The following is a 25,258-nucleotide window of genomic DNA, read 5'->3' as shown; positions in this document are numbered from 1 at the left end:
GTGGTGGAGTTTGTAAATGACTAGTCATTGACTAAATATCGTGTCTCCAGTACAACATCAAAAGGAGAAGGCCACTCACTCATTTGTTTTGCATGTCAGTCTCATCCATTCCAAGACGCACCAGCTGGTCTGGAGTAGTGCTATACTTATTCTGAAAAAACAAGACATTGTTCATATTAAAAAGAAGGAAGTGCTCACAGGGTCAAAAAATATCCCAAAGTGCTCGATGCAAATTTATCACTCTCATTTCGCTTTTTTCTTTAGTTCCAATATGAAACCCATCGTGTGCACTTCAGCGACAAAAGTGTTCAATTTCACTCAAAACAATGTTAAATAGCAGATTTATTATTGACAAGATAAACATGACCTTCTTCCAGCATTAAATAAATCAGTTTAAAATTCCAGTAGATAGTTATCACATACTGTATATGATATGTTGATAAGTCCAGGAATGAACACGCTTATGTGCCAAATCATTGATTAATATTAAGAGTTTCAACATTGTCGGACAAAGGAAACAAAACAAAGATTTCAAATCAATATAAACAGAAGAGGTGACCTTGTAACAGCATTAGTGTGCAGCCCTTGAGGTTAAAGTGATGAGGATCAATGTAACAGTACCAGTCTGTGTTTTTACACATTGTATGTCGGCAATGGAACTTGTTTCATCCACAGTATACATAAAAAAAAAAATGAAGACAGGATTAGTGCTGGCATCCTAATATTGTTGATAAATCAAATATTGGTATAGTTTTAAGACTTAAAATGCTAGCGAATTGGAAAACACTTGCACTCACTTTGGATTTAAGGCATTATCTAACAGATACAAAAGGCACAACTACTTTGTAGTGCAAGGGAATAAAAAACAAAAAAAAACAAATGTCAATATGATTATCCAAGCTCGAACACAAATTGGTCACTTCATTAGGTATAACTGCACAATCTAATGAGGTCCAATACAAAAGCGCGGTCATAAAATTGTGACCCTACAAAGATAATAATGTGTTTTGAATTGTGTTTGGAGTGGTGAGTGTAACTTTCAGGCTATATCGCCGTACAACATTTTGGATATTGCTCTTGTGCTGGATCTCATTAAGAATGGCAATAGGTGTAATGCAGCAATACAGTTCAAGTGGAAAGTGGAATATCGGATGCAAACAAGTAACCATTCTGGGTCATTAAAAGAGAATTACAAATTGTTGATTTAGTGCATTTCACACCCATTCATATCATTCCTTATAAATACAGTAAAACATAAGGGAAAAAAAAAAGTTAGTTTCCGTGCAGGCTTCGGAATAAGGCAGCGTCGAGTCTCCATCTGCTTCGTGTTTTCCCTAAATCGCTACGTTGTGTCCAGATGAAGCCACACTTGACATCAAGAGATCCATCCTGGCCATGATTATAGTTGCCTTGTCGTTTGGGAGCAATGAACATAGATTACATGCTAAATGTGGAGTCATTTGAGGCCAGTGCATGGCGGAGGCGTCACAGGGATCGTGCACAAGGAGGGGCTTTTGGGAGTGTGGTCGGTGTCAGTGCAAACGTCTGCAGGGAGGGTTTTTTTATTAGGGGGTTAGTCGGTGGGCCCTCTAGGAGCCAGGAGCGTCGGCCCGACTGAGCGCGATGGCCAGCTCCAGGTCCCGCTGCTCCTGGAGCCGCAGTCTCCGCAGCCGGTCGTGCTCCTCGCGCTCGCTCTCCCGCTTGGCCCACTCCAGCTGCTGGCTTTCACTTCCAAACTGCAGGAGCCAAACAACAAGAGGTTAGCCGCGGAAGCGAAGCACAGGCTAAAAAGGTGATGCTGACCAGAGGACAGGACTGAACACTAGATGCAAATTTGGCAGAAAAAGGACAACCAAAACGCGGCCGCGATGATTTAGCAGAATTAGAGGACATTAGGATTGATGATACAGCAAAAAAAAAAAAAAAAAGCAAAGAAATACAGCTGACAAAAGCACACCAGATGTTGCCCCATGTACATGCGAACTCGAGAACATTTGTTTTAAACGGGTCGTGTTCATGATCACGGCACATGCAAAAGCTTGTAAGCAGACCGTCTCATCGACCTTACCTGGTCATCTTCACATCCTGGCAAGAAATTTAAAAAAGCAAAACAGAAGGCCTTTGACAACTCTTCATGCTGACACCAAGGGGGAGAAATGTTGTTCATGAGATTAGAAAAACAAACTAGAAGACAAAGACGGGGCCGCCTTGCATCAAAATGCCACTCGAAATAAGAGAGTGTATTTAAACCCATTAATTCGACATTTAAGTCACTTCAGAACATGATTTTGGGAAAAAAATTGATTGATTCAGCTCACGTAAGCCACATTTCCACCACGTTTCAGTTCACCCATGAATCAGGACAGCAAACCCTGGTTTTGTACATCAACTGCAAAAAATCCACTCGCCAACGTACGAAAAACTAGTCCATGAAGCCTAGGGAACACCTCTTAAACCATTTACAATGTTTTTCTTGTTGTGATATAGTGTATGTTCCCACGATGCTAAGTGGCTAACGTTAGCATTTTTCAATATCAGATAATTTCACAATAATTCCAAGTTTTTAAATTTGGCAGTCATTTATACATCTGTCCAAAACTACCATTTGTGTCGTAATGGTATGTCAACAGCAAACCCACAAACTCACCTACTAACATTTTTGCTGTAGAATATAATTTCACTGAAATACACACCGCATGTGTGTATTTGTGTACTCTTTCTGTAAGGCTTAAGATGCAGTCCAAACTCCATGTTAATTGAAGAGTAGCTATAGTTGTCCGGTTTGACAGCAAACAGCGAGGGGATGACTCGTCATATTGTTGTTGTGGGACGTACACTTCAAGGTAATGCAGAGAAAGGTCTGAATCATAATTGCCAACAGTGGACATTAGCAGCTCATCAGCTGACGTGGGCCTTTGCTTAGCACCTCAAGTTTGCTCAGCAACAATGCCACCTGTTCACAAATGTATTTTGCTTGGGAAACCATATATACAAAGTCTGCCTTGAACATGAACACCAGCATCCCCGTACTTGCATTATTTTCTCAATCAAATTGTCTGTAAGCCATTTATTTTTAAGGGTAATGCAAGTTGAGTTTGAAATGATAGTATTTTGGGTTCTTTGCTTTCTGGTATACTTAGGGTTTCTATACAGTATTACTAGGGAATTATTGACATTTTTAGGGGATGGCATATGCATAGACCTTTAGAATATTAAGTATGGGATAAGATCTATCTGCCTCCCAATTTAGCAACACGCTACAGTGTAAACAAATACAGTGTAGCTCAACTTCTGGCTAGCGATAGCCTTGTGGCAGCGCGTACTTATTTGAAACAGCATCACCCAAACAAAGATGTAGCACAGTTAAAAGCAAAGAGTCTTGATTGACGCTTCTTCTGTGAGAGAAGTAAACTCCCGAAATGTTATAAAAACAATGCAACTATACAAGCTTGGTGGAATCATAGACCAGACGGGAGCCAAGGTGTCATGCAGGCGTCGATTCACCTCAATAACAAACACAGCCAATAAATGAGAGGCGGCAAAGTCATGCACAGGGCCGGAGATGGTTAACGATGCCGGCTGGTTGTCGTTTCAAAAATGGCAAAGTCGGTTCTTGGGCTCATGCAAAAAAAACAAAACAAAAAAAAGCACAAACTTACAGAGGCAGGACCACCTTCGGGAGCGCTACCCGAGCCTGCCGGAGCAAAAGAGAGGATACTTGACTCTCCGCTCTGGGGCGGCACTTTAAATCCAGATGTGCAATACTGAGTTACACAATTCTGACAGGAAGAAAAGTGCGGCCAGCTGACAGCACACACACACACACACACACACACACACACACACACACACACACACACACACACACACACACACACACACACACACACACACACACACACACACACACACACACACACACACACACACACACACACACACACACACACACACACACACACAAAACAATCTTCAGAGAGGGTTCAAATGGAAAGTGAGTCTAGTGGCTGAATTGCAACATTCTGAGAATCTGCATCCAAAAAATAGGTGTCTAACAAACAAAAAAGCTAATGTACAAACTCTAAAGCATCCCCATCCATTAACACTTACAGTGAAAAAGAATAAATGGATATTTCTGTGTCCAATCCCTCACACTTAATGTCTGCCTTTTTTAGTCAACAAAAACATGACATTTTTTAGAGAATCAGGAAAAAAAAAAAAAAAAAGAGAGGTGCAAATCCAATTTTTTGGCTTTGGTGGAGGTCTTTTTTGTCCCCCAGTCAGCACCATTCAACAAATGAAGAGGAAATAACATGATCTTAATCATTTGCTAGATGAAGATTAGCAGTGTTGTTATAGTGGAACCTGGGTGGTACAATTTGGAGTTCAAGCGAAGATTTTTGGGGAAAATATGCCCCAAAAGTCAAAAGGTACTATCATAAAGCAAGCATCCAAAGGGTTAACTCCACAAGCCTGTTTTGCTTTTTTTTTTTTTTGCTCAAAATTCCAGAAATATCTATTGTTTTAAAAAGGCAGGTAAAATTTTACTAAATAAATTCCTGAACAGTTAAAGAAGTACGAGTTTGGAACTATATAATTTCAATTCACATTATTTCAAATGGTGAAAACTTGTTTTTAACATCGGAGGTTGGACGCTATTATTAGTGCCCTACTATATTTTATGTCACCCACGGCTTTGGGGCTCTCGCTTCCCCAAAACGCATGAGGCCACACACACCTCTGCCACTCGGCGTGGTCCAGCAAAGGGGAACAGCAACTTTCTCACGCCACCGCTTCTGCTTAAAAGCACAAGTGTCAGGTCACAGTGGAAGGGTAGGCAATGGGCACGGCCTGAGGGTTTTACATGATAACACACATTTACATACACTAAGTGTGTGTCAACTAGAGTGAGTCTCAGACTTATTGAAGTGTTTAAAAATACTTTTTGACAATTTGAAACAGGTCCCAGCAGAAGAGAGTACACTTTTTTATTTTTTTTATTTTTAAGTGGTCCGGAAAAACAACTGGTTTTACAAACGTAAGAAAGAGCCATCATCTTGACTTGCTCACAACAATAAAATGATCATGACTTGACACAGTTGCAGTTTGCAGTTATGACTGGTAACACAACCAGTCTGAATGAAAGTAAAATGTATTCATCATGAGACAAACACATTAAGTTATAATGCAATATTTAGTGAGCAGTTAACAATAATGATGAAAAATTGTCTTGTTAGAACTCAATGTTATATAATAATACTACTACTAATAATAATAATAAATAAACAAATAAATTAGAACTCAATGTTGTTTTAGGCCAAATCTTAAAAACTATTTGTCCCCATTCTTGTTTAACTTACTTTAAACTCAACTACCAGCCCTAGCTACTATAAAACAAAACTAGATCATGTATGTTAGTGTGCAACCGGCGGCGTCCACCTCGGGGATCGAACCCACACCGCGACCAAGAGGGCAGAGCATTTCCCATGAGCCAAAATTTCAGCCCACAGTCACTGCTCTGGACATTATTAGGATATTTTCCTCTGCATGACCCGCCCTAATCGGCTTCTGATTGGCTCATCAGTCCTTATGTCCAGAGTTAGCCAATCTAATCAGCAAAGGCAGGGGGTACCATCTTATTAGAGGTAGAGGAGGAAGGGTCATGGCTTCACTATTCTTAAGAAAAAATGGGTGGTATTGGCCCACGTATACCTTGCACTACCCCACTGGGTCCCGACTCCCAGGTATCTTAACATTTGCGTTCATCAAAATACCATAAGGAATAAAGATTAAAGGCCACTTTCCTCCTATTTTTTAGCCTCGATGAACTCAGCCTATTTTTGATGAGGCGATCATGCCTTATATGCAGATGAGCCTCTGCTCTCTGTCCAGTGTTGAGAACATTTTTAATTAACCAGCACAGCAATTAGGAGATTCGACAAAGCTGTCAGATTACAATAGTCGTTTAGTGCAGCAGATCAGTGCATGTGGCACATGCAGCGGACACATCACCACCCCCCCTTTGCCGACCATTTAAGTACATGAATCTTATCAGAGGCCAACGTTGATAATGCTGTTAACCTTAAAAGGCAGCTCTACCTAGGTTTTGGCTATGACATCATCTTTTCATGTAGTCCAGCCATTGCTTAAAACTGTCGAATCATCACCCAGCTCACCTGGCAAGCCATGGATGCAGAAAATGAATGTGAGTATGCAGGTTATGTAAATCAGATGGATTGTGATGTCACAACCTAGCAAAATTTAGAAGGGCACGCTCAGGAACGCTTAGGACGATAAACTATTGACTTGATTAACTTCACACAATCCACGGGCAGGCAGTCCAGAGACAAATCAGTTTGTCATATTAAGTCTCTGTTAAGTCTCATTGATATCTCAAAGCTGCAGGTTTCCCGTTTTGTCAACGTCAAAAGAAGAAACTACTTTTCTTGTACCGTAATTAGGGAAGTGGCACTTTTTGTTGGCACATTTAGCATGCTGTACTAAGAGAACCGTCACAATGTAGCCCTCGGGCTTGCTGTGTAACGTGCTAACAAAAAGAGTGTATTTGGAACGAACCAGTGCTTGCGTAAGTCTGCAAGTAAGTCCTGCTCAGACGCACACGAATCATGCTTACCGTAGGGCGGGGCAGGCCGGTTAGGCCCATTTTTCTTTGACGGCAGAACAGGATTGTCAGACTTCTGTTAACACATAAGAATAGCGATTAAAAAAAATATATATTTTTTTTAAATCAACAACCGTCACTCAACTGCCTCTGGCATCGAACTAACAATGTTCATACATGTGGTTGAGGCTGAAGAGAAGTAAACCAGCATGATGAGAGCCCTGCTAGAACATAGCATTCCGAAAGTTTAAATAGAAACAAATTACTGTAAAGATTACGTATGTCCTCAAACAGACGCCATGGCTCAATTAGTCACCGGGCTACAATAGATGTCTCCCGTCTTTTCACATTTATACTATTGTCACATACAGTTACACAAATACACACGCATGTACCCGTTAAAAAAATAAAAATAAAAAATACAAAAACACAGAAATATCTTTAATCCGTCAAAAGTGATAAAAGATCATTTAATGAAAATGAACCACTGAAAAGTGGTTCAACAGAATTATTATTATTTTATTTTTTTACTTGAGGAAAACTGATGACAAATTGAAAAGAGAGAGCGGGATTAAATTAAGAATATTATCATTTCAGTCTTGACCTGTTTTAATTTTAATTAATTTAAATTTCATTTCATATTCCAGTCTTTTGTATTCACAGTACCATGATGCATCTCACAGCTGTCAAAACAGATTTGTGTCACTCAAACCATGAAGCGTAAATCCATGAATGTGTTTGAAGCTCACCTTGGACAACGGGCTAAAATCTGGAAATCCAGCGTTGCTCCGCAAAGCGTTGCCTCCAAAGAGGTGGTTCGGCATACGGACAGACTCTGCAAAAGAAGCATAGTGAAACACTTGTGGAAAATTTTCAAAAGTTAAAATGAAATTCACTCACAGACCACTTGCTTTAAAATTACACTTTATTCCGCTGAGGACCCGTGTGCTATTTTTAGGGCCCGACGGCTGCTAAACGTTCCATGACATTTGCCCAAATCCTAAAGAGCAGAGGGGGGTTCTGTTTAACCTGACGTATGCATCTGATTAGCTAATTAAAGGCGTCAGTTGGAGCACTGTTAAACCAGAACTGTGCCCGGCTTGTTTTGAAGCTTTGTGGTATGCCGCTTAATGAAAAAGAGAGGGGGAAAAAACGTGCAGATAGTTACAGTGAAAAAACTAAACATTGTAAGTGAATATGTTTGTTGTGCGTGCACAACCACAAGAGGGCCCATTCATGTGGAGGTAAATAGTGTGTTTTCTTTCTGGCACAGTTAGCCGACGCAGGTCCACAGTTGCTTCTGTGTTCGTTTGATGACGGGCAACGCACCGGTCAGCTGACTTAAAGCAACTTCCGCGCTGCATAAAGAAAGTCAAGTGCAGCAAGCGTTATGATAGGTGGGGGGAACGCTTCAAGGAGTGACAGTGTGTCCTGTTACAGTCACAGACTTTCTGTTGTGTTCAGCTCCTGTCGAACTCCTGTTTTTCCAGGGTAGGTGGATGAGAGGGGTTATTTTTAGTTTGCCCAGAGTTAAATGAGTAGGCCCTCATCTAAAAATAGCCTCAAACCACAGGAACATCTGAAACCATGGAGAGAAAAAACGCAATTCTAACATGTCACCCAATGAATGTTGCACAATGTTCCTTTACGTGAATAAGAGGCATTACATTGCATATATGTATGGGAGGAAAAAAAAGCAAAAGCTTTCACCAAAAAGCATGGTTCAGCCTGCATTATCATGCATTTCCAGAAGCCTCTTTTACAGAGCCCTCACTCACAAAGCTGACATTGAAACAAGAAAATGTTGGATATTGGTAGTCAGACAACAGGTTGGAAGAAGTGAAAAGCAGGTGTTAAACTTCCCACCCTGGTATGACAACGTAGAAATCCCTCCCACCTCTAATACGGCGGGTCCTAGGTTTATGACAAAACTCCATTCCTAGGTTGGCAACGTAACTCAAATTTGTATGCAAGTGAGAACGCACCATAGTCTATCAAAAATTTGCTAGCAAGTTAAAATTACAATAAGTAATTGCACTAAAAACAGTAGAAAAATATAAGTATGGCAGAACTGAGCGTACCTTTTTGTACTATTTGACCACATATTTTCACACAATTAGGTCATTGCATGACATTTGTAACCCTAATGGATTATGTGGGTACCATCGCAAACAGAAACTACCGCAAAGGTGTAAAGTTCATCCCCAGTATTCTACTTCAGTGTTGGCAACAAAAAAGACGTAGTGTAAAATGGGTTAATGTAATAGATGTGACCCATAAATCGCCACTTTTAAGCATGCTTTCAGTGGGACAGTATGGTAAAAATGAACTGAAGTAGGGCAGAGCTGCCACTTTACACACCGTGGAAAGAAACAAGCCGGACCTGATTCGATTTAAATTCTGAACTGATTTCTAATGCACTCACGTATAAGCTATGAAAGCTCAACTCATAGTTACCTGATAGCTTCAGCCATAGTAATTATGGCAACAACAGTCAAAATTGCCCTGCTGTAGAGGGGAACGGGGTGAGCAGTGGTTACTTTGCCTGAGACAAAACCACTACCTCAAAAAAGGCAAATTTCAAGGACAGGTTTAAAAAAAATAATAATAATAATAACGTTTACACCTCCATTATTAAAACACAGGACATCACTTCAAATAGACTGCAGAAAATTAAGATTCAGTTAATGATTTGGTACGTAACATGTTCTCCAAAATAGAAGCAGATGTTTGCAAATGTTTTATGTTCAACGCAAACATAGTAAGTCTACGTTCATGCAGGAATACAGAAATCTGATATTACAAAAATACTTATCACTTAGTTTGCTATGAGTTGTCGATTAATCGTTGCGCCTCTAGAGTAAAGTGTGCTGTCATTCAATATCCTTGGGGTTTATTAGCACAAGCCTGTTGTTGAGAGGGTTCAGAACTGGATATAATTATGAAAAAGGCAGTTCTACATCACTACATTGGTCCTGTGTGATGGCATGCAGTGAGTGACACTGGTACCTGAACGATTTTGTTTTGGGCTGGTGGATGAGAACCCGAGACGAGCGCGGACGGAGCCAGGCTGAGAGGAACAAAGCAAAAGTTCAGTGATAGTGCTCAAGGCCACCTTAACCTTAATTTTCAAATGTCACCTTTACTGGCGGCTTGGGTTTTTCTGCAAATGGGTCAGAGGATGCAAACGGGTCGCTTTCCCTGAAAGGATCTACAAAGACAGAAAGCTCGTGAGTATGAAAATTCAGTTGCATTTTACTCTCTTTCTTCAAAAGGACCATTGAAGGGGTCGGATTTGAAGGGGTCCTCCGTCTGGAAGGGGTCTGCTGGAGGGCCCTTTGCAGCGTTGATGTTGAACATGGCTATCCTTGACTTGAATGATTCATCCTGAAAAAGGTGGCGGGTGGGGGGATAACAGTCAGACCTACAATATATTTGATAACAGTACGACATATTATAAGTAGGTTGCGCACCGTCACACTCCTGACACCGCCGTTTTCCTTCTCTGAGAATAGGTGGTTTGTGTCTGTCATGTTTCCCCCGGCGAGGTCTCGCAGAGCGCTGTCGTACTGCTCGATTGTCTTGGTGAACTCCTTCTGGTTCTCCTGAATCAGTGACAGCTTGCCGCGAGCCTGAAAGCACCACAGGAAAACAGAAAACACTTTCATCCACATAGACAAACATACAGGTTATTATTGCAGCCGCCTCGCTCCAGGATGAGGAACGATTTGGCCTTAGTCAACCCCGTTCTTTCTTCTTTAGCCATCTTTTACCCATTTTTATTCAAACTTTCATAAATCATTATTTAGTCAGTGCAAAAAAGCAGGGGGCTTCTGGAAACTTTAACAAATCCAAAATCAAAGTGCTTTTCTTTCATGTAAACAGGAACACATTGGACAGTAGTCAATTTTGATTATATTCCACAAAAGGCTAATGTTATGAAGGATGAACATTTTCAGCACTCATAATTGCCTGCCAATCTAGATTTACATCTTTTAATTAGGTAAGTGACTTGAGCGAGTCTGTTATATTGCTGTGACCTGACAGACTAAGAACAGGAATCATTTTGGAGACATTAGGCCTTCCTCTGCACCTGTGCGGTAGAAAGGCTTCAGGTGCCTGTGCACTTGGCCATCCAGGGATCCATTAAATAGTCTAAGTGGGAACATAAAATCTTGTGGTGGTTAATGTTAATATAGCGAGCATTGAAGATGAAAGAACCGACAGAAGTTCAGATGGAACTTTTTAATCATGTCAAAGAGCGAATCCTATTGAGTTTGATATTCTTGAGCCAGCTGAGGTTGACCAACCAAGTGAGGATTTCCACTTTTATGTGAATGTGTTGTCTAGGTCCACTCTCACCTGGCTTATCTCTTCCTGGGTGTTCTTGAGAGACTTGACAATACTGTCGAGCTGGGCGCGACCCATTAGCAGGCTCTGCTCCAGCTGTGACTCCTCGTCCTGCAGGCGGTCCAGGTCCCCCTTGGTGCGGCTGACCTCTTTCTCCTGGCTATGAAGGTCATTCTCCTGGGAACGGATTTGGCTTTGCAGGGTGGAGATCTACGAAGGGACGGAAAGGATTTGATATTTCACAACTATTCCTATGAAGAAAAACAAACAAACAATGCTAACCGTCTGCGACTCTTCCTGACACTTCTGCTTGATGTTGTTGAGCATCCCCTCCAGCTTAGAGCGCTGCTGGTCCATCTCACCCAGACGCTTGTGGGCGTCATGCTTCTGGGACTCCATGTCCTGCAAGTTGCTGTTCTCCCTGTTCAGGTCATGGTCCATGTTCTAAATGCAGAACAACATTTTACAGTAAATTTGGGCAAATTAATGAATGTGTATATCCTGATTTTAATCTCCCAAGCGTATTTTTGGGCTTTGTCTTACTTGAACAGCGTAATTTTGCCTTCTGATGGTTTCCTCCTTTTCTTTGAGCTCATGTTCCAGGATTAATTTCTCTCTGTAAGGGAACCCCACGAGAGATTTCAATCAGTGAATATTATTAATTACTTGATAGGATAATTTATAATAGGGGTGGAAATGGTATTGTACCATACATGTACATGTCCTTGGTTTACAACAACAGCGTTGAAGCAGGCAGTTATCTACTGTTAACGTGGTATTAAAGTCATAATTGTAATATTTACATGAAAAACACTTCTACACCATAAACGATCAAATGAAAAACTTCTTGTGCCGAGTGACGACATATTCTTTGTTAGTTAATTGGGGACCATTTATAATCTCGAAACGTCAAAACAAAATGTCACAACCACCATAAATTGAGGAATTGCTATAATCTAATATGTAAACTAATGTATACCAGTAGAGGTATGCGCATGCATTTGTCTGAAACATTGGATACAGTACAGAAGTGTACCAAGTTCCCACATGATACATATTAAGACAGGAAATGTAACAGCCTGAGCAATAGCATACATCTAATCTGAAGTTAACTACAGAGAAGCTCTGACTATTAGTATAACACTAGCATAAAACGAAAAGACTTAACTTGAGTGAAACTAAAATGCATATTTTTGGAATGTGACTGGATGCCACAGTATCCGGAGAACCCCCCAAAGCACGGGAAGAACACGCAATTGCAAACATCACACAGGAAAGCTGGCACCAAGCTTGGAACCCCAAAACGCGAGGCAGACGTCCACCGTGCTGCCCATGTACCGTTACAGCCCGTGTAAAATAATGATAATAAAAACACTTAAATAGACTTCAAACAAAATTGAGCTTCATAAACTTTATGAAACTTTCTAAAACAACATCTCTTGTACTGTACAAGTTGTGTCCACTAAGCAGCAAACTCAATGTGATTGAAAGTATGTAAATAAATAAAAAACAGTTGGGTGATTTGACTTTCTAATGAAGACTGCTGCTGGACACTGCTTTACTTGGCAGCGCCCCTCTTATGAAACAGCTGATAGAAGCAGCAGCAGCACGGCTCACAAATATTGATATAATAAAACATAAACAAAAGGTTGTTGTTTCATGGAGCTCATACCACCATTTTTTTTCCCAAAAGGAAGAGAAACAAATCTCTCCTCTGCCGCTTCGAGGGGCTCACCTCTGCAGCTGACTTATTTCCTGACTGAGGTCATCCAGCTCTTTGATACCCGTCACCTCTGCGGGCGCTAAGGCGGTGAAGTCCTGTGGTGGGATGGAAAGTCAGAAAAAAAAACAAAGTGAGAGAAAGAAATGTTAGAAAAACGGGTGATGAATAAGGGATTGGGATCAGTGAAGGAGCTCCCCGCTGTTTTGTGCAGCAAAACAAAAGACAGGAAGGAAATGCATTTTGAACAGCCGCACAATATATGAAAAGCACTCTGACGAGACGACACAAAGAAATGCACAATTTTGAATTATGATGTCATGGCAAATGCCGCTCGAGGAAGTTTGATGGCGATCGACCATTTTTTCATTTTATGCCTCTCTTGATTTTAAAAGTAGCGTTGGAACTTTTAAAGTAAAAGAAAATCACAGTTAGAAGCAAAGGGACTGTAATGTTTAATGGTTGCAGGAGGGAGGCAAACAAATTAAGAAGTTACAGAAAATAAATTTATCGCTTTGATCATTATAGGGAAAGCCGGCAACCGCATTTTTTTTTTTGATTTTTCTCATCACGATTGGTAGCAACTGGATGTACGGATATGTGGCCATTCTGCTTTGGTAAAGTCACCCAGGATAACACATGGAAGCGAAATCTGATATACTGACTTTGCCTGGAACAGAGGGAGGGCGGTAACGGGTGGGCATCAGGGTGGAATGCGTGTGTATAATTTTTTTGTTACCATTGTTGATGATACTCTTGTCCATTACACATTTACTATTTAAAACATTCACCAGGCCGTGCTAGAATCACAATTATATTTATTATTATTAGTTTATTTATTTATTTATTATTAGAGCTGTTCTGGTAGAGGCCAGAAAATTTGTCACGATTTCTCAGGCCCCGTTCCTCAAACAAATCTCATACACACAGAAGAATTTCAAGACTTGCGTGTATCCAAAAGAAGACACTGAGGATGTGTAATGGCTGTAATGTATATGCCAAGTCTGGAATGGCGCTGTAGCGCAGCCACAGGGAGTTAACTGAGTTGGAGCATATCATCAATCTGCGACAATGCATCGTCATTGAGCTGCGGCCATTACGTCATCGCTAGAGGAGTATCCTGCATAAGGTGTACAGACGGACGCGTACGGTGCGCGTATTGAAATCTTTCCACTCAGGAGCCCGGTTTCAAAAGTGATCTGTTTCAAGCTCCCAAACCGCGCCGTCATGTGAACGAACGACTTAAATGGTAAGAAACTTACATTAAAACTGGCTTTCGTGTGGACGGGGCCTCAGTCTAGGAGCTCCAAAATTACATTGCTTAATAGCCTCACCAAACACAACTGATTCCAATGAACAGGATCATTATCAGGCTTAGACCCCGTCCACACCAAAGCCAGTTTTAATGTATCCTCACAAGTTTATTAACGTTTAGGCCGTTTGTCCACATGATGGTGTAGTTTCAGAGCTTGAAACCGATCACTTTTGAAACTGGGCTTGAGTGGAAAGATTTCAAAACGCACCCCGTAAGCATCCGTCTGGACACCATATGCAGGATACTCCTCCAGTGATGAAGGTAACCATCGAAAACCGGCAGTAATCTGGCCCTCAAGGACCGAGTTTGCCCACCCCTGGATTAATTGATGATAGGCAGGGATAATTTTTGTTGGCATATTGAAAATGTTTACATGATGTGTTCTTTCTGCCCTTTCTCACATTTTGCCTGTGCTAAGGTGGCACTGCTTTGGGTGCTGGTTTGCACCTACCTTTCAGACCCACTAGTTAACGACACAAAAACTGCAAGTGTATTTTCTCACATGTTTGATAAATCAAATTGCTGTGTTAAATTAAGCCATTTGAATATACTCCACCCACAACACATAAAAATTAACTGTGCGGCATTTTAGTGCGTTTGACAGATGCAATCCTGGTTACTCATCTACTAACTGGACGTGGTCAGTAGATCAGCTTCAGCTTTGACCTGTTTGTGTGCGCAATCAAGTTTGTGCCCAGTTTTTGCACGTGCAAAGCTTATGTAATTCAGGCCCTTTAAGTTGTGTCACGTGCAAGAAGTTAAATCACATACTATTCAATTCCATAAAAGTTGTTTGTTAAATTAATAATCTAATCATACATATGGTTCATTATAGGCACTACTTTTTTTTGTTCTATATAAAGTATGAATAAGTTTAATAAACACAAAAAAGGGCAAAACAAGCTGCAAATGTACACATACAACAAATACAAAAAGGAGGTGGAAAAGATGAAACAAGAATGCGGTCTCATGTGTAGAATATATAGATGGAGCACTAGCATCCCCTGTTGGCAGAATGCTCACTGTGGGAGCATGAGCGAGTGCAGCACATTCATAGTCAGGTCTCCCAGCAGAAAAAAACTCAGCAAAGCTCTGTCAAACAGGAGGGGAAGTAGTGCAAAACAAAAACATGCAAAAGAACAGCAGGACAATTTAGCCAGGCAGAGCCAGAAAGCACAAATTACCTTTTAAAAACAAAGCAGCGGTAAAACCAGTGCAGTACTTCATTCAACCCAGCGATCAAGGGTCATTCAAATCAAGACTTACAGGGGGCGGCACCGAAGACTCCACCGTACTTGTCGACCTCTCAGAGGGGGGAATCATGTCTGGTGTGAGATTGGTTGGCGGGTCGATGCCTTTGGTGATCTTCTGCTGGATCAAATGCATGGCCAGGGAGAACTGCTCCTCGGTCAGTTTGCCCGTCTGTTTGGTATCGGCGAGGCCCCTGCACATGAGATGCATCATAAGTCACCGAAGGGAAACCAAAGTGCACTGAAAAGGTAATCATATCCCTTCACAAATGAGCTTCAATAGTTGAACTGCTGAATTGCCAGACATGTTGCCCATTTATACGAATATTAGCACTTATTTATCAATACCTGTATTTAAAAAAGCAGTTATTTATCAATATATTGGAAACATCTGACCTATTGTTGAGGCTATTAAATCTGTCAAAAGGTGCTGCACCAACAAACTGTGTAAAGGGTTTGAATGCATACTGTTGTCTTGTATGACATCATGCTTGTTCTTAATGTTCAATACATTTGCAAAAAAGTTAGCATTTGGGTTTTATAGTATACGGTGTTCCGAAGAGCCGATTGCCAAATAGGGTTCAGTGCCACCAACCTATGGTTAAAAGAGATACAGTTGCTTTGCTTGGTTGGCTGCGTGGCTGTCTATTTGTATAAGTATGTGTCTTTGTGTTATTTAGTCCCTATACAGTCCTGCTTACTGTTATTGGCACCACTTCATTTTTTTCCACAATGATCTCTACAATGTATTTGGGAATAAATGGAAATGTACCAAATTTATATCATTGGGACCTTTTAATTGGATGTCCAATGTAATTCAACAAAGGAAATTGTTTTTCAACTTGTATAATGTAATTCCAAAGAAGAAATAGAAAACACAGCATGTGCAGCAATAATGGCACCCACCCCTCTTTGATATTTGGTTGCACACCCTTTGGCAGTGATGATAGCTTCCAAACGCTTCTTGAAGCCATCGCTAAGCTTCTTGCAGTTCTCCGTTGGTATTTTCACTCTTCCTTTGCAAATTGTTCAAGCTCTTGAAAGTTTGCAGGATTCTTTTCCCAATGACACAATTTAAGCTCATATCAAAGATTTTAAATCGGATCGAGATCAGGGGTCATTTTAAAACAGTATTTGTTTTCCTTTTGAACCATTCCTGTGTGCTTTGGGTCTTTGTCTTGCTGGAGGATCCATGACCTTCAACTCAAACCAAGTTGTCTAACACTTGGTAGGACATGTCCACCTAGAATGTTTTGATAAATCTCTGATTTCACGATCCCTGTGATACGGTCAAAGCCTCCAGTACCAGATGTAGCAAAGCAGCCCCACAGAATGATGGATCCTCCACCATGCTTAATTGTAGGGCGGGTGTTCTTTTCCTTGGAAGTTTCATTGAGCCGTTTGTAAACAAACTGATGGCGCGCATTGCCAAAAAGCTCTTATTTTTGTTTCATCCGTCCACAGAACACTCCCAAAACAATTGTGGTTGGTCCAGGTACCCCTTGGCAAAAGTTAGCCATTCATTTTTATGTCTGTCTCAGGAATGGTCTTCGCCCATGAAACCCTATTTTTGGTTCACTGTGTGGCGTATGGTACTTCTTAAAACCATGCGCAGACTGTTCCAGGTCTTTGGATGTTTAACATGGTGTTTTTTTCCACCATTCGCACCAACCGTTGAAGACTCTTCCATCCACGTCCATAGAGGTTCTTGACAGTTCCATGCTCCATTTTTATAGATTTGGAAACATTTCTCAAATTCGGTTTTTATTTGGCCGTTATGGGGTACTTTGTGTAAAATTTTAAAATGTTTTATTAATTTTGGAATAAGGCGGTAGCAAAATGTAGAAAAATTGAGGGCTTTATTTTGTTGTGAAAGTAATCTTGTTTTGAGCCAACAGATGACGCCTAGGTACAAGGTGGCTGTGTATGACAGGTACAACCTACTTTGAAAGGTGAATTACCACCACCTACAGGACCGCCGGGTCACCGTACAGTATGACGACAGGTGTGTGCTCTTCATAATAAGTCAAGCTTTTTCCCCCCTCTTTAGGACACATCAGCAAACCGAAAGAGAGACACGCCCTCACCAGATTTGTGCCAACATGGTCTGGGAGAGGCTAGAGTGCATGAAGATCTCGATGACCTCCGTTCCGTCCACCAGTCCGTCGTTATCTATGTCAGTTTTCTTGAAGATGTCCTTGTATCGCTCCCTGTCGGTCAACGGCACCACCCACTGCTGCTCTGGCTGGAATTCACCAGACAAAAGTTTACTACTATTATCATTTTCATGAATGTTATTAAAATACACCTAAAAGGGCTTAAAAGTCATAGTATCCAAAAATGTACTCTTTAATTAATTGTACACAAAAACGTGGGTGTCTGGAGTGACTTGGCAGCTCAGTAGCACAACTTTGGTTTTAAAAATGTAGGATATGTGACTTTTACTGATTTGTCCCATTAAAAATAACACTGACAAAGTCATGTAACAAAATCAAAGTGACAAAGTAGAGGGAACAGGTGGGAAAAGGTGATATGCAGGCCTCACTTCCTGCCAATGGTAAAACCTGTTTGTCAAAGTGTCACAAGTGAAAGAGCCCTCTTAAGCAATAACAAGGAAAAGAGTGAGGAATGGCACAAGTGGCAAAACGAGTTCAGCCACTTGGTTAGCAACTGAATACAATTCTGATGTGTGAAAGGTCAATTTCGCTACCTAAGCCGTCTATGCCCTCAAGATCACAATGACATCCACATACACTTACGGTTAAATTTCACCCAGTAAACAACACAACGACAGCAATGGAAACTAAAAACAAGACCATACACACATCCATGCATGCTGATTAATAGTTATTTTAATTGGTGTAATGTAGTTTTGTATTCAGTAAAGATTACCAGTGACTTGAGTTACTATATTTGCAAAATATTTAACCAGTGTGAATAGGAACTTTGTTTGCAATTAATAAATATGTTTCATTTACTTAATGGCAAATTGGCAACATAAATACCTTCAATTAAACAAGCAAATGTCTATTTATCAATTAATATTACTTATTGATTGATTTGCTAAACTATGTAGCACATCAAATTAAAAATGTAAGCCTTCTATTATTTTTGTTGTATTTTAAAAAGGCGTTGATATAACTAGTTTTGAAATCAGAGGCCAATAAAAACTGTTCAAACTTCAAATATTACATTTATTTCAAAAGAGGGATTGGTAACAAAAAATCGTTACAATTTCTCAATGTTTTTGAACACAAATTTCAATTTTGTTATTTTAGCAAGAAAAAGTCAATAATTTGCTTTTGTGGGCCACATAAAACAATATCGCGGGTCTGGGCCACCTGTGTCGTACATAAATCCACACTACCAGCTGGTCTTTCGTGAAACAAAAATGTTCTATACATAATCACCTTAATCGGAATGAAATAGGTGAATACGAATGGAATTCCAATCGGATTAACAAGGGTGGGTTATTCCTTTTGCCAATCCGAACGAGCGTCATGTAAACAGTTTAATCGGAATGGCGAGGCTGCGTCCGGTATGCGCGCATGCTCTGTTTTGACGTAAATGTGTCGTAACGTTGTCGTTTCCGCACATTGTGTCTGTTAACGAGACTTTTTAGTAATTCCAATTGAAATCATTCCGAATGAAGATCTGTAATCACCCGTTTACATGTAACAAGAGCCATTCCGATTTGCCGTTTATATGCTTCCCTCCTTCAATTGGATCAGACCCGCGGCAGCCGCAGGACGACATTGATCATGTGATTTATCAAGATGGAGTTCATTTTGTCATTTAGCACAGTAGTTGTGATTGTTTTAACACTTTTATTGAAGCAACATCTTGATAAAAACAAGTTTCAAGTACTGAAAAACAAGTTCTCCCCTTGCAGACGAGCGCTTGTGGTGACGCCGCCATTTTAGTGACGCATTTACTTCAAGACAGAGCATGCGCATGCCGCACGCAGCCTCGCCATTTCAATTGAAGTGTTTACATGACACTCGTTCTGAATGACGAAAGGAATATACCGCCACCCCTGTGATTCCGAATGAAATTCCATTCGGATTCAGGTTTTTCATTCCGATTGAGGAGTTTATATGGAGCATTTATACTCCGTTTGGTCGTTCTGATTCATTCTAATCGGAATACATGGCTCCATGTAAACCTGGCTTATATAAGCCATGTGCTTACATGAGGTGTTATGCCAGGTAATGTATATGTATATAAAGAATGTATATAGCCTGGGTGCAAGCACGTACATATGGCAGGTGGACGACATACCCGATTGCTGGCTTTTGGGGTTTGCTTTGCCGCTGGGCTGGCAAAGGGAGAGGCACTGGTGTGGGGAGAGACGCTTCTCGTGCTGTCCTTGAGAGCAAACGAGGCAGACCTGGAAGGCAGTACGGCCACAGCACCGGGTATCGTGCCTGCCACCTTTTTCCTTTTGGAAGGCGGGATGAGGGACGCGGGCAGGGTGACCGGCACCGGCTCCTTCTCCATGGCTCGATACACAAGGTGCATGACCTAAAATGTTGAGATAAGCTGTGTTGACAAGAGGAAAGATGCATTTTATGTGCATTGACAAGTGTGCAAGTTACCACAATGAATTCCTCTTTGTCCAAGTAGCCATCTTTGTCTGCGTCACCCAGGTCCCAAATCTGCACGACGATAAAAGCACTCGGTTAACTTAACTTGTTGCTTTAGACCTTTTCCTCTTGACGTTACAGGAACTTCCGGGTGGCAAGAGACATTGTTTCACATCATCACAAGTAAACAAACCTTTACATGTCATTTGGCCGAGTCAGGGCGATAGTGAAACAGAGTAAACTACTTGGATGAGGATTTCAGCCTTTTTCTGTACCGCCATAGTTTGTAAGTATGAAGTCAGAGTGTCAGTGTCACAATTGTTTCTCAGAGCTGCAACAGAGGCTGTACTTTACATCTCAACAGATGAATTGATTCCATAATTGTTACGATGGAAAGTCAGACCGTTGGCATGATCAGAAAGTTTTCATTGGACTTTTCGGTCTCTGATTAATGGCTCAGATGTGCGCTTACTAGGGGTGTGCATTTCCCTGATAAAAAAATTCCAGATCTTACATGTTTAAATTGAGGAAACCAAGTTGGCTCTTTATATCAGTCAAAGACAAAAATTGCACTTTGGCACGACAACTGCGGCCTTATGGAAATGCAATATGAAAGTAAGTTTGAAACTGTGTTTTCTTGATTAGACCACGGGAAACATGAAACTTTTTGGGAGATGTGATGTAATGTGGATTATTTTTAAGTGTGTCCCTACAAACAAAAAAAAAGCTGAAGCTCAGTGCTATGCTTGGCAGACTTGGAAGGCAGTATGGTCTGTTGCCTAATAATATAGCGATGTTTGTTAATTTTCTTTGTTTATGCATCATTTTACACATACAGTGCCTGTGCGAAACACACTGATGGAGGTTTGGCTCCTCATCTGTCCCTTTAGAAGTGCCTATTATGCTGCCGGGCAGTCTTGCAATCTTCTCTGTCTAACAGTTTCCAACATTTCACCCTCTTAAAAAATAATAATAATTAGATTTTCTTTTTTGAGCAAATCGATAATAAGTCGTTGTTTTTTAACCTTTTAGACAATATTTGATGGCGAAATTCAGTTTATTTCAGGCTAACGTTAATATATACTTTTTTTGCCAACCGGAAGTATCCTGGCATCAATTCACAAACATTATCAAGTGATCTAAGATAGGAGTCGTCATTTTAAGAAGATAACGTCACCTTCCCCAACACATCCAGAGGTAGCTTGGAGTTGATCAAGACGGGCTTGACTTTATCGCCGGAGAGGAGGCCCTTCACAGGGTTCAGACTCTCAAAAATGCCCTCAAATTTACCTTTTTCATCTGGCTGGAAATCAAAACAGACGAGTAAAAAGGACAGGGGACAAAATACAGCATGATAGTGTCACATATTGGGCAAAGGTAACTTGAAATTTTATATATATATATATATATTTTTATTTATTTTTAAACTCACCCTTATTGCCCAATGCAAGTCAGGCGCTGAAGTGCTTAATAATGGGCTGCTGGTGTCCCGCTGGAGGAAATATGAAGTTCAGTGCATTTATATGGAGAGTGATATTAAGTGAAGTGCAACTACTAGTCACAAATTTAGGTAGACCACTCCCAAATCAAGGCTCTTATTAAAGGTCATGGAATAATGATCAGTTTTTAGACAGGTATTCATTTAATATGATTACTAGTGTGGTTGTAGTTCACAATGGCGTACAACTGCACCCCAACATACTGAGAGAGAATTTCTGGTCATCTTTTGGTAAAGTTTTATCACCGTACACAGGTTATCTTCTGGTTTAGCCCCAATATTATGCTCATTTGTCAGGAACAGCAATAATAATTATTGGATTAATTTGCTCTAGAAAGTGTTAGAATGATGCAAAAGCAACACAAATGAAAAAACAACAACAACAAAAACATAACCACTGTGTATATCTCATTATTTACACATATTATACACGCGCTGTATTTATGGTCAGTTACACTTAAAACCACTACTGCTATTTTATTTTTATTACTTAACAATGGGTTAATGTATCCTGATACAGAACAAGGTGGGTTAATGAAATCAAATTATGGTACATTCACAACACTTATCGAATGTGAATGTGCTAAAATACGAGCAACAAAACTGAAAATGCTAAAACATGAGCAATTATTATATTGTTACGTTATGTTTCATTTTCATTACAAACAAATTATTGAATGTACAAATGCTTTTTGTTTTATATTAGTATGTTTCTAAGTCAAGCAGAAAATGTCAGAAGCAAAGAAAAGCAACTTAATTTTTGACTGCATGGGTCAATTTTGACCCATTAAAGTAATTTGGCTAGTGTATTCGGAGGATCTGATTAACACACCAATGTTTCCAACCCTTAAAATGCAGGTCAAATGAGCACCCTATAGTTAACATATGATGGTTTTCAATGCAATTTCATGCTAGTTGTTCAATTCTAAAACTTCAATTCCAACTAATCTATCAAATTATTCACAAACAAATTGTTGTTTACTGTGTATGTAGACCTTAAAACTGTGGATTTAATGTTTAGAAATGTTATGGAGGCTTTCATGTTAGTAAATCAATGCCAGACTAAAATGATTAAAAGTCCTTTTTTTGTTTTGTTTCGTACACCATAAACGTCCATGGGCCACTGTGACCTGCAGTATATTAAATCATAAAACGTAAATAAATAAATTTTAAAAATCCTTTGCAACACTATTACTAGCAATATACTTGACATTTATTGCAGGCATGTGTTTTATCCCAAAATAAATTACGGGTCAATTTTACCCACAACATAACAGCAGTACAACACTACTGAAAACTACAACACTTACAGCCTGCAATGTTGATTACTTATTAACATCTCCAAAAAGTGAGCATTATTGTTAGCTTTGTAAATGGAATTTCTGATAGTGGATCTCATTGATCCATTTTCTATAGCACAAGTCCTCATCAGGTTTGTGTGTGTCCTGGAGTCAATAAAGACGATCCTTACTGTATTGATAAACAAGCATTCACACTCACACCTATGGTCAATTTAGATCTGTCAATGCACCCAAAATGAAAATTTGAGTATTTTTGTATTATGCATGTATCAATATTATCCAGCTTGTGATTTATTTTCAGGTGTGGACATCATTCTTTTTGCTACTCACAAATTTAGGAGGTGCCACCGTTTGGCTGAGGTTGCTAATGCTAACGTCATGCCCTGCCTGCGCCGAGGCAACCAGTCTCAAGGCAATGAAGAAACCCTGAAGGAGAATATGAGAGAAGAGCGAGAACAACCCAGTGACTGGCGCACACATCAGCATACACAATGACATCACAACTTGTACAAAAGAAAGTCTGTGTGTTACCCGCTTGTCCAAATAGCCTTTTCGCTCCGAGTCGGCCAAATCCCATATCTTTGGGGGGGAAAAAAACAACATTGAAGCTTAACTACTGTACATGTGTGTGTATTGATAGCAGTGATTCTCAACCATTGTGCCATGAAACCCCATTATATGTGTTTGATCAATAAAATTTTATAAAACTAAAAATTGGGGATGGGCGAGTACTGATACCAGTGCCAGCCTTATTTATCGGCATCATTACTTGTGACGAAGGCAGATACCAGTATCGGCCCCTTTTGTGGCCACAGCAACTAGAAATTTTAAATGAAAAGAATAGAAAATTGCCATTAATATCATGCAATTTTAAGCAAAAATGCTATATTGCGATATATAGTTCTAAATTATCAGTCATTGTTTTTAGGGGAATTTTTTTTTTATGTATCAAAACTACTAGTGATTTTGGTACTTGAAATCGGTATCAGTGACTACTCTCGATGTAACGATATCCAAACGCCACGATACGATAATTATCACAATATGAACCTCACGATACAATAAATATCACAATATTGTGGAGAGGTTGACGACATGTAAAAAAAAAAGCTCACAAAACTGCATAAATGCATGACATTGTAAAAAAATAAAAGGCACAAAGTATCATGGTTTATGAAGTTCACAATCCTGTGTTTGGCTGAAGAAGATGAAAAGTAAAGTTTTTACGGAGATGTTTAAAAATATTTGCTTGTATGATTGACTTATGGGAGTGATAACTCGGGCAGTGACCAAAATATTCCTAATTAAAATTAAACTGCACTAATAAACTAAACCACAGAGGTTGCTAGAACTGCACATATGGAATACAGAATGCCTTTTTAAGATGTGTTGCTTTTAAATATTGTGACATGACAACAACGATATTGTGGCAATTATATGGCGATATACCGTACTGTTTAAAAAAAAAAAGTGCCATTGAACATCCCTACTAAAAAATATTGTATATTAAATATTTATTACACAAGAACATGTTGATTTCATCAAATTTATTTCTGAAATTTGAAATGAGACAGGGATCATCATTTCAGTAGTTTTACTTGTTGAGAAGTTTGGTGGGGTGCTATGACAATTTTTTAATGTAAAAAAGGTGCCTCATTGGGAAACACTGCAGTACATTATGGAAGTCAAACCTTTCTGAGTGTTATGTCTGTCAGCCCCGACTTTTTCAGGAACTGAGCAGCATCCCCAGCTGATATCTTGCCACTGTTTACTGGATCCAGCTACAAAAAGAAGAAATCAATATGATTAGTTTATAGCACACAATAACTTTAATGGCACGAGTTTCTTATTTTAAAAGGAAATTGTGGCATTTTAGTACCTGTCTGTAGTAGCTCTCGTAGGCTGGGGTGCCACGAGATAACTGTGGGGAAGCACAACAGAGTTGATAAAAAGGGAGTTAAGCTTAAAAAATTGGGCGGTTATGGCGTTTCGTCGCGCTTTGACGTTTCTTGTCTGTCAGCGTGTGAACGTTGACGTTTTGACGAAAGGAAGTAGAGCGGCTATACACAACGACTAAACTAACCAACAACTCGCCTTAGACGAGGAAAGCGACGTATACATGTCAGACTACAGTGCTCTATATAGAGTTAGTTGTGGTGTCAATGTGGCGGTCTACAAAGGCGAAAAACAATGACTTTTTCGACGCTAGTTAAGTTGTTACCTGGTTGAGAGTCATGAGCGCCGCCATATTTCCTTGTGTCTCAGGAGCGCGCGTCCATCCACCCCTTCAGTGCGCGGGCACGAACGGCCCGCACTGAGATAAAGTCGTCGTACACACACGCATACGCACACACGCACGCACGCACGCGCACACACACACACACACACACACACACACACACACACACACTTGCATACTGACGATTATGTTTCCATTTTCCATCACATTGTAATTTATTTAAATAGCATTTTGTACAGTTCATTCAATTTTCGTGTTTTAAGTTAAAATAACGTCTTTTCTAGGACGTACCCGACAAGTTCTGTCCGCAAGGGAAAGACTTATTGCGTGAACCTGATTGGACCTCGTCAACCAGTGGGCGGATTTCAAACATTACA

At 40.1% G+C, this 25,258-nt stretch overlaps 1 protein-coding gene across 3 annotated transcripts; it reads right to left on the bottom strand.

Annotated features, from left to right (window-relative positions):
• Nucleotides 1-324: 324 nt before the first annotated feature.
• eps15l1b (epidermal growth factor receptor pathway substrate 15-like 1b) lies at nt 325-24,988 on the bottom strand. Of its 3 annotated transcripts, none has more exons than XM_086076318.1 (23): nt 24,864-24,988; nt 24,522-24,563; nt 24,334-24,423; nt 23,174-23,221; nt 22,973-23,068; nt 21,276-21,335; nt 21,021-21,146; nt 19,856-19,915; nt 19,539-19,781; nt 17,345-17,502; nt 15,274-15,451; nt 12,708-12,790; nt 11,516-11,588; nt 11,255-11,416; nt 10,985-11,182; nt 10,096-10,254; nt 9,901-10,009; nt 9,763-9,833; nt 9,632-9,692; nt 7,372-7,457; nt 6,635-6,698; nt 3,660-3,694; nt 325-1,736 (listed from the first exon to the last, which is right to left on the bottom strand). In XM_086076318.1, exons 1-23 carry the CDS (start codon nt 24,888-24,890, stop codon nt 1,590-1,592), a joined length of 2,376 nt encoding a protein of 791 aa, XP_085932444.1. In that variant the 5' UTR covers nt 24,891-24,988; the 3' UTR covers nt 325-1,589. The 3 variants fall into 3 exon arrangements, 2 of the variants coding, with proteins under 2 accessions (XP_085932444.1, XP_085932456.1); XR_015094858.1 differs by having other exon boundaries at nt 1,614-1,736; nt 3,660-3,804; XM_086076330.1 differs by lacking the exon at nt 3,660-3,694 and having other exon boundaries at nt 1,585-1,736.
• Nucleotides 24,989-25,258: the final 270 nt, after the last annotated feature.

The sequence above is a fragment of the Leptonotus elevatus genome, chromosome 1, assembly GCF_054856555.1.
Source record: "Leptonotus elevatus isolate MCC_2025b chromosome 1, RoL_Lele_1.0, whole genome shotgun sequence".
NCBI lineage: Eukaryota > Metazoa > Chordata > Actinopteri > Syngnathiformes > Syngnathidae > Leptonotus > Leptonotus elevatus.
The sequence above is the reverse complement of the archived record's forward strand: the minus strand, read 5'-3'. Positions and strand labels throughout refer to the sequence as shown.

Bases quoted from the DNA above. Each gene is read 5' to 3' on its own strand.
- eps15l1b (XM_086076318.1), bottom strand. From the start codon at position 24,890: ATGGCGGCGCTCATGACTCTCAACCAG. The intron at 24,564-24,863 runs GTAACAACTTAA...GCTTCCCCACAG, and splicing joins CGCTCATGACTCTCAACCAG to TTATCTCGTGGCACCCCAGC. The intron at 9,834-9,900 runs GTCCTTTTGAAG...CTGTCTTTGTAG, and splicing joins CAAATCCGACCCCTTCAATG to ATCCTTTCAGGGAAAGCGAC.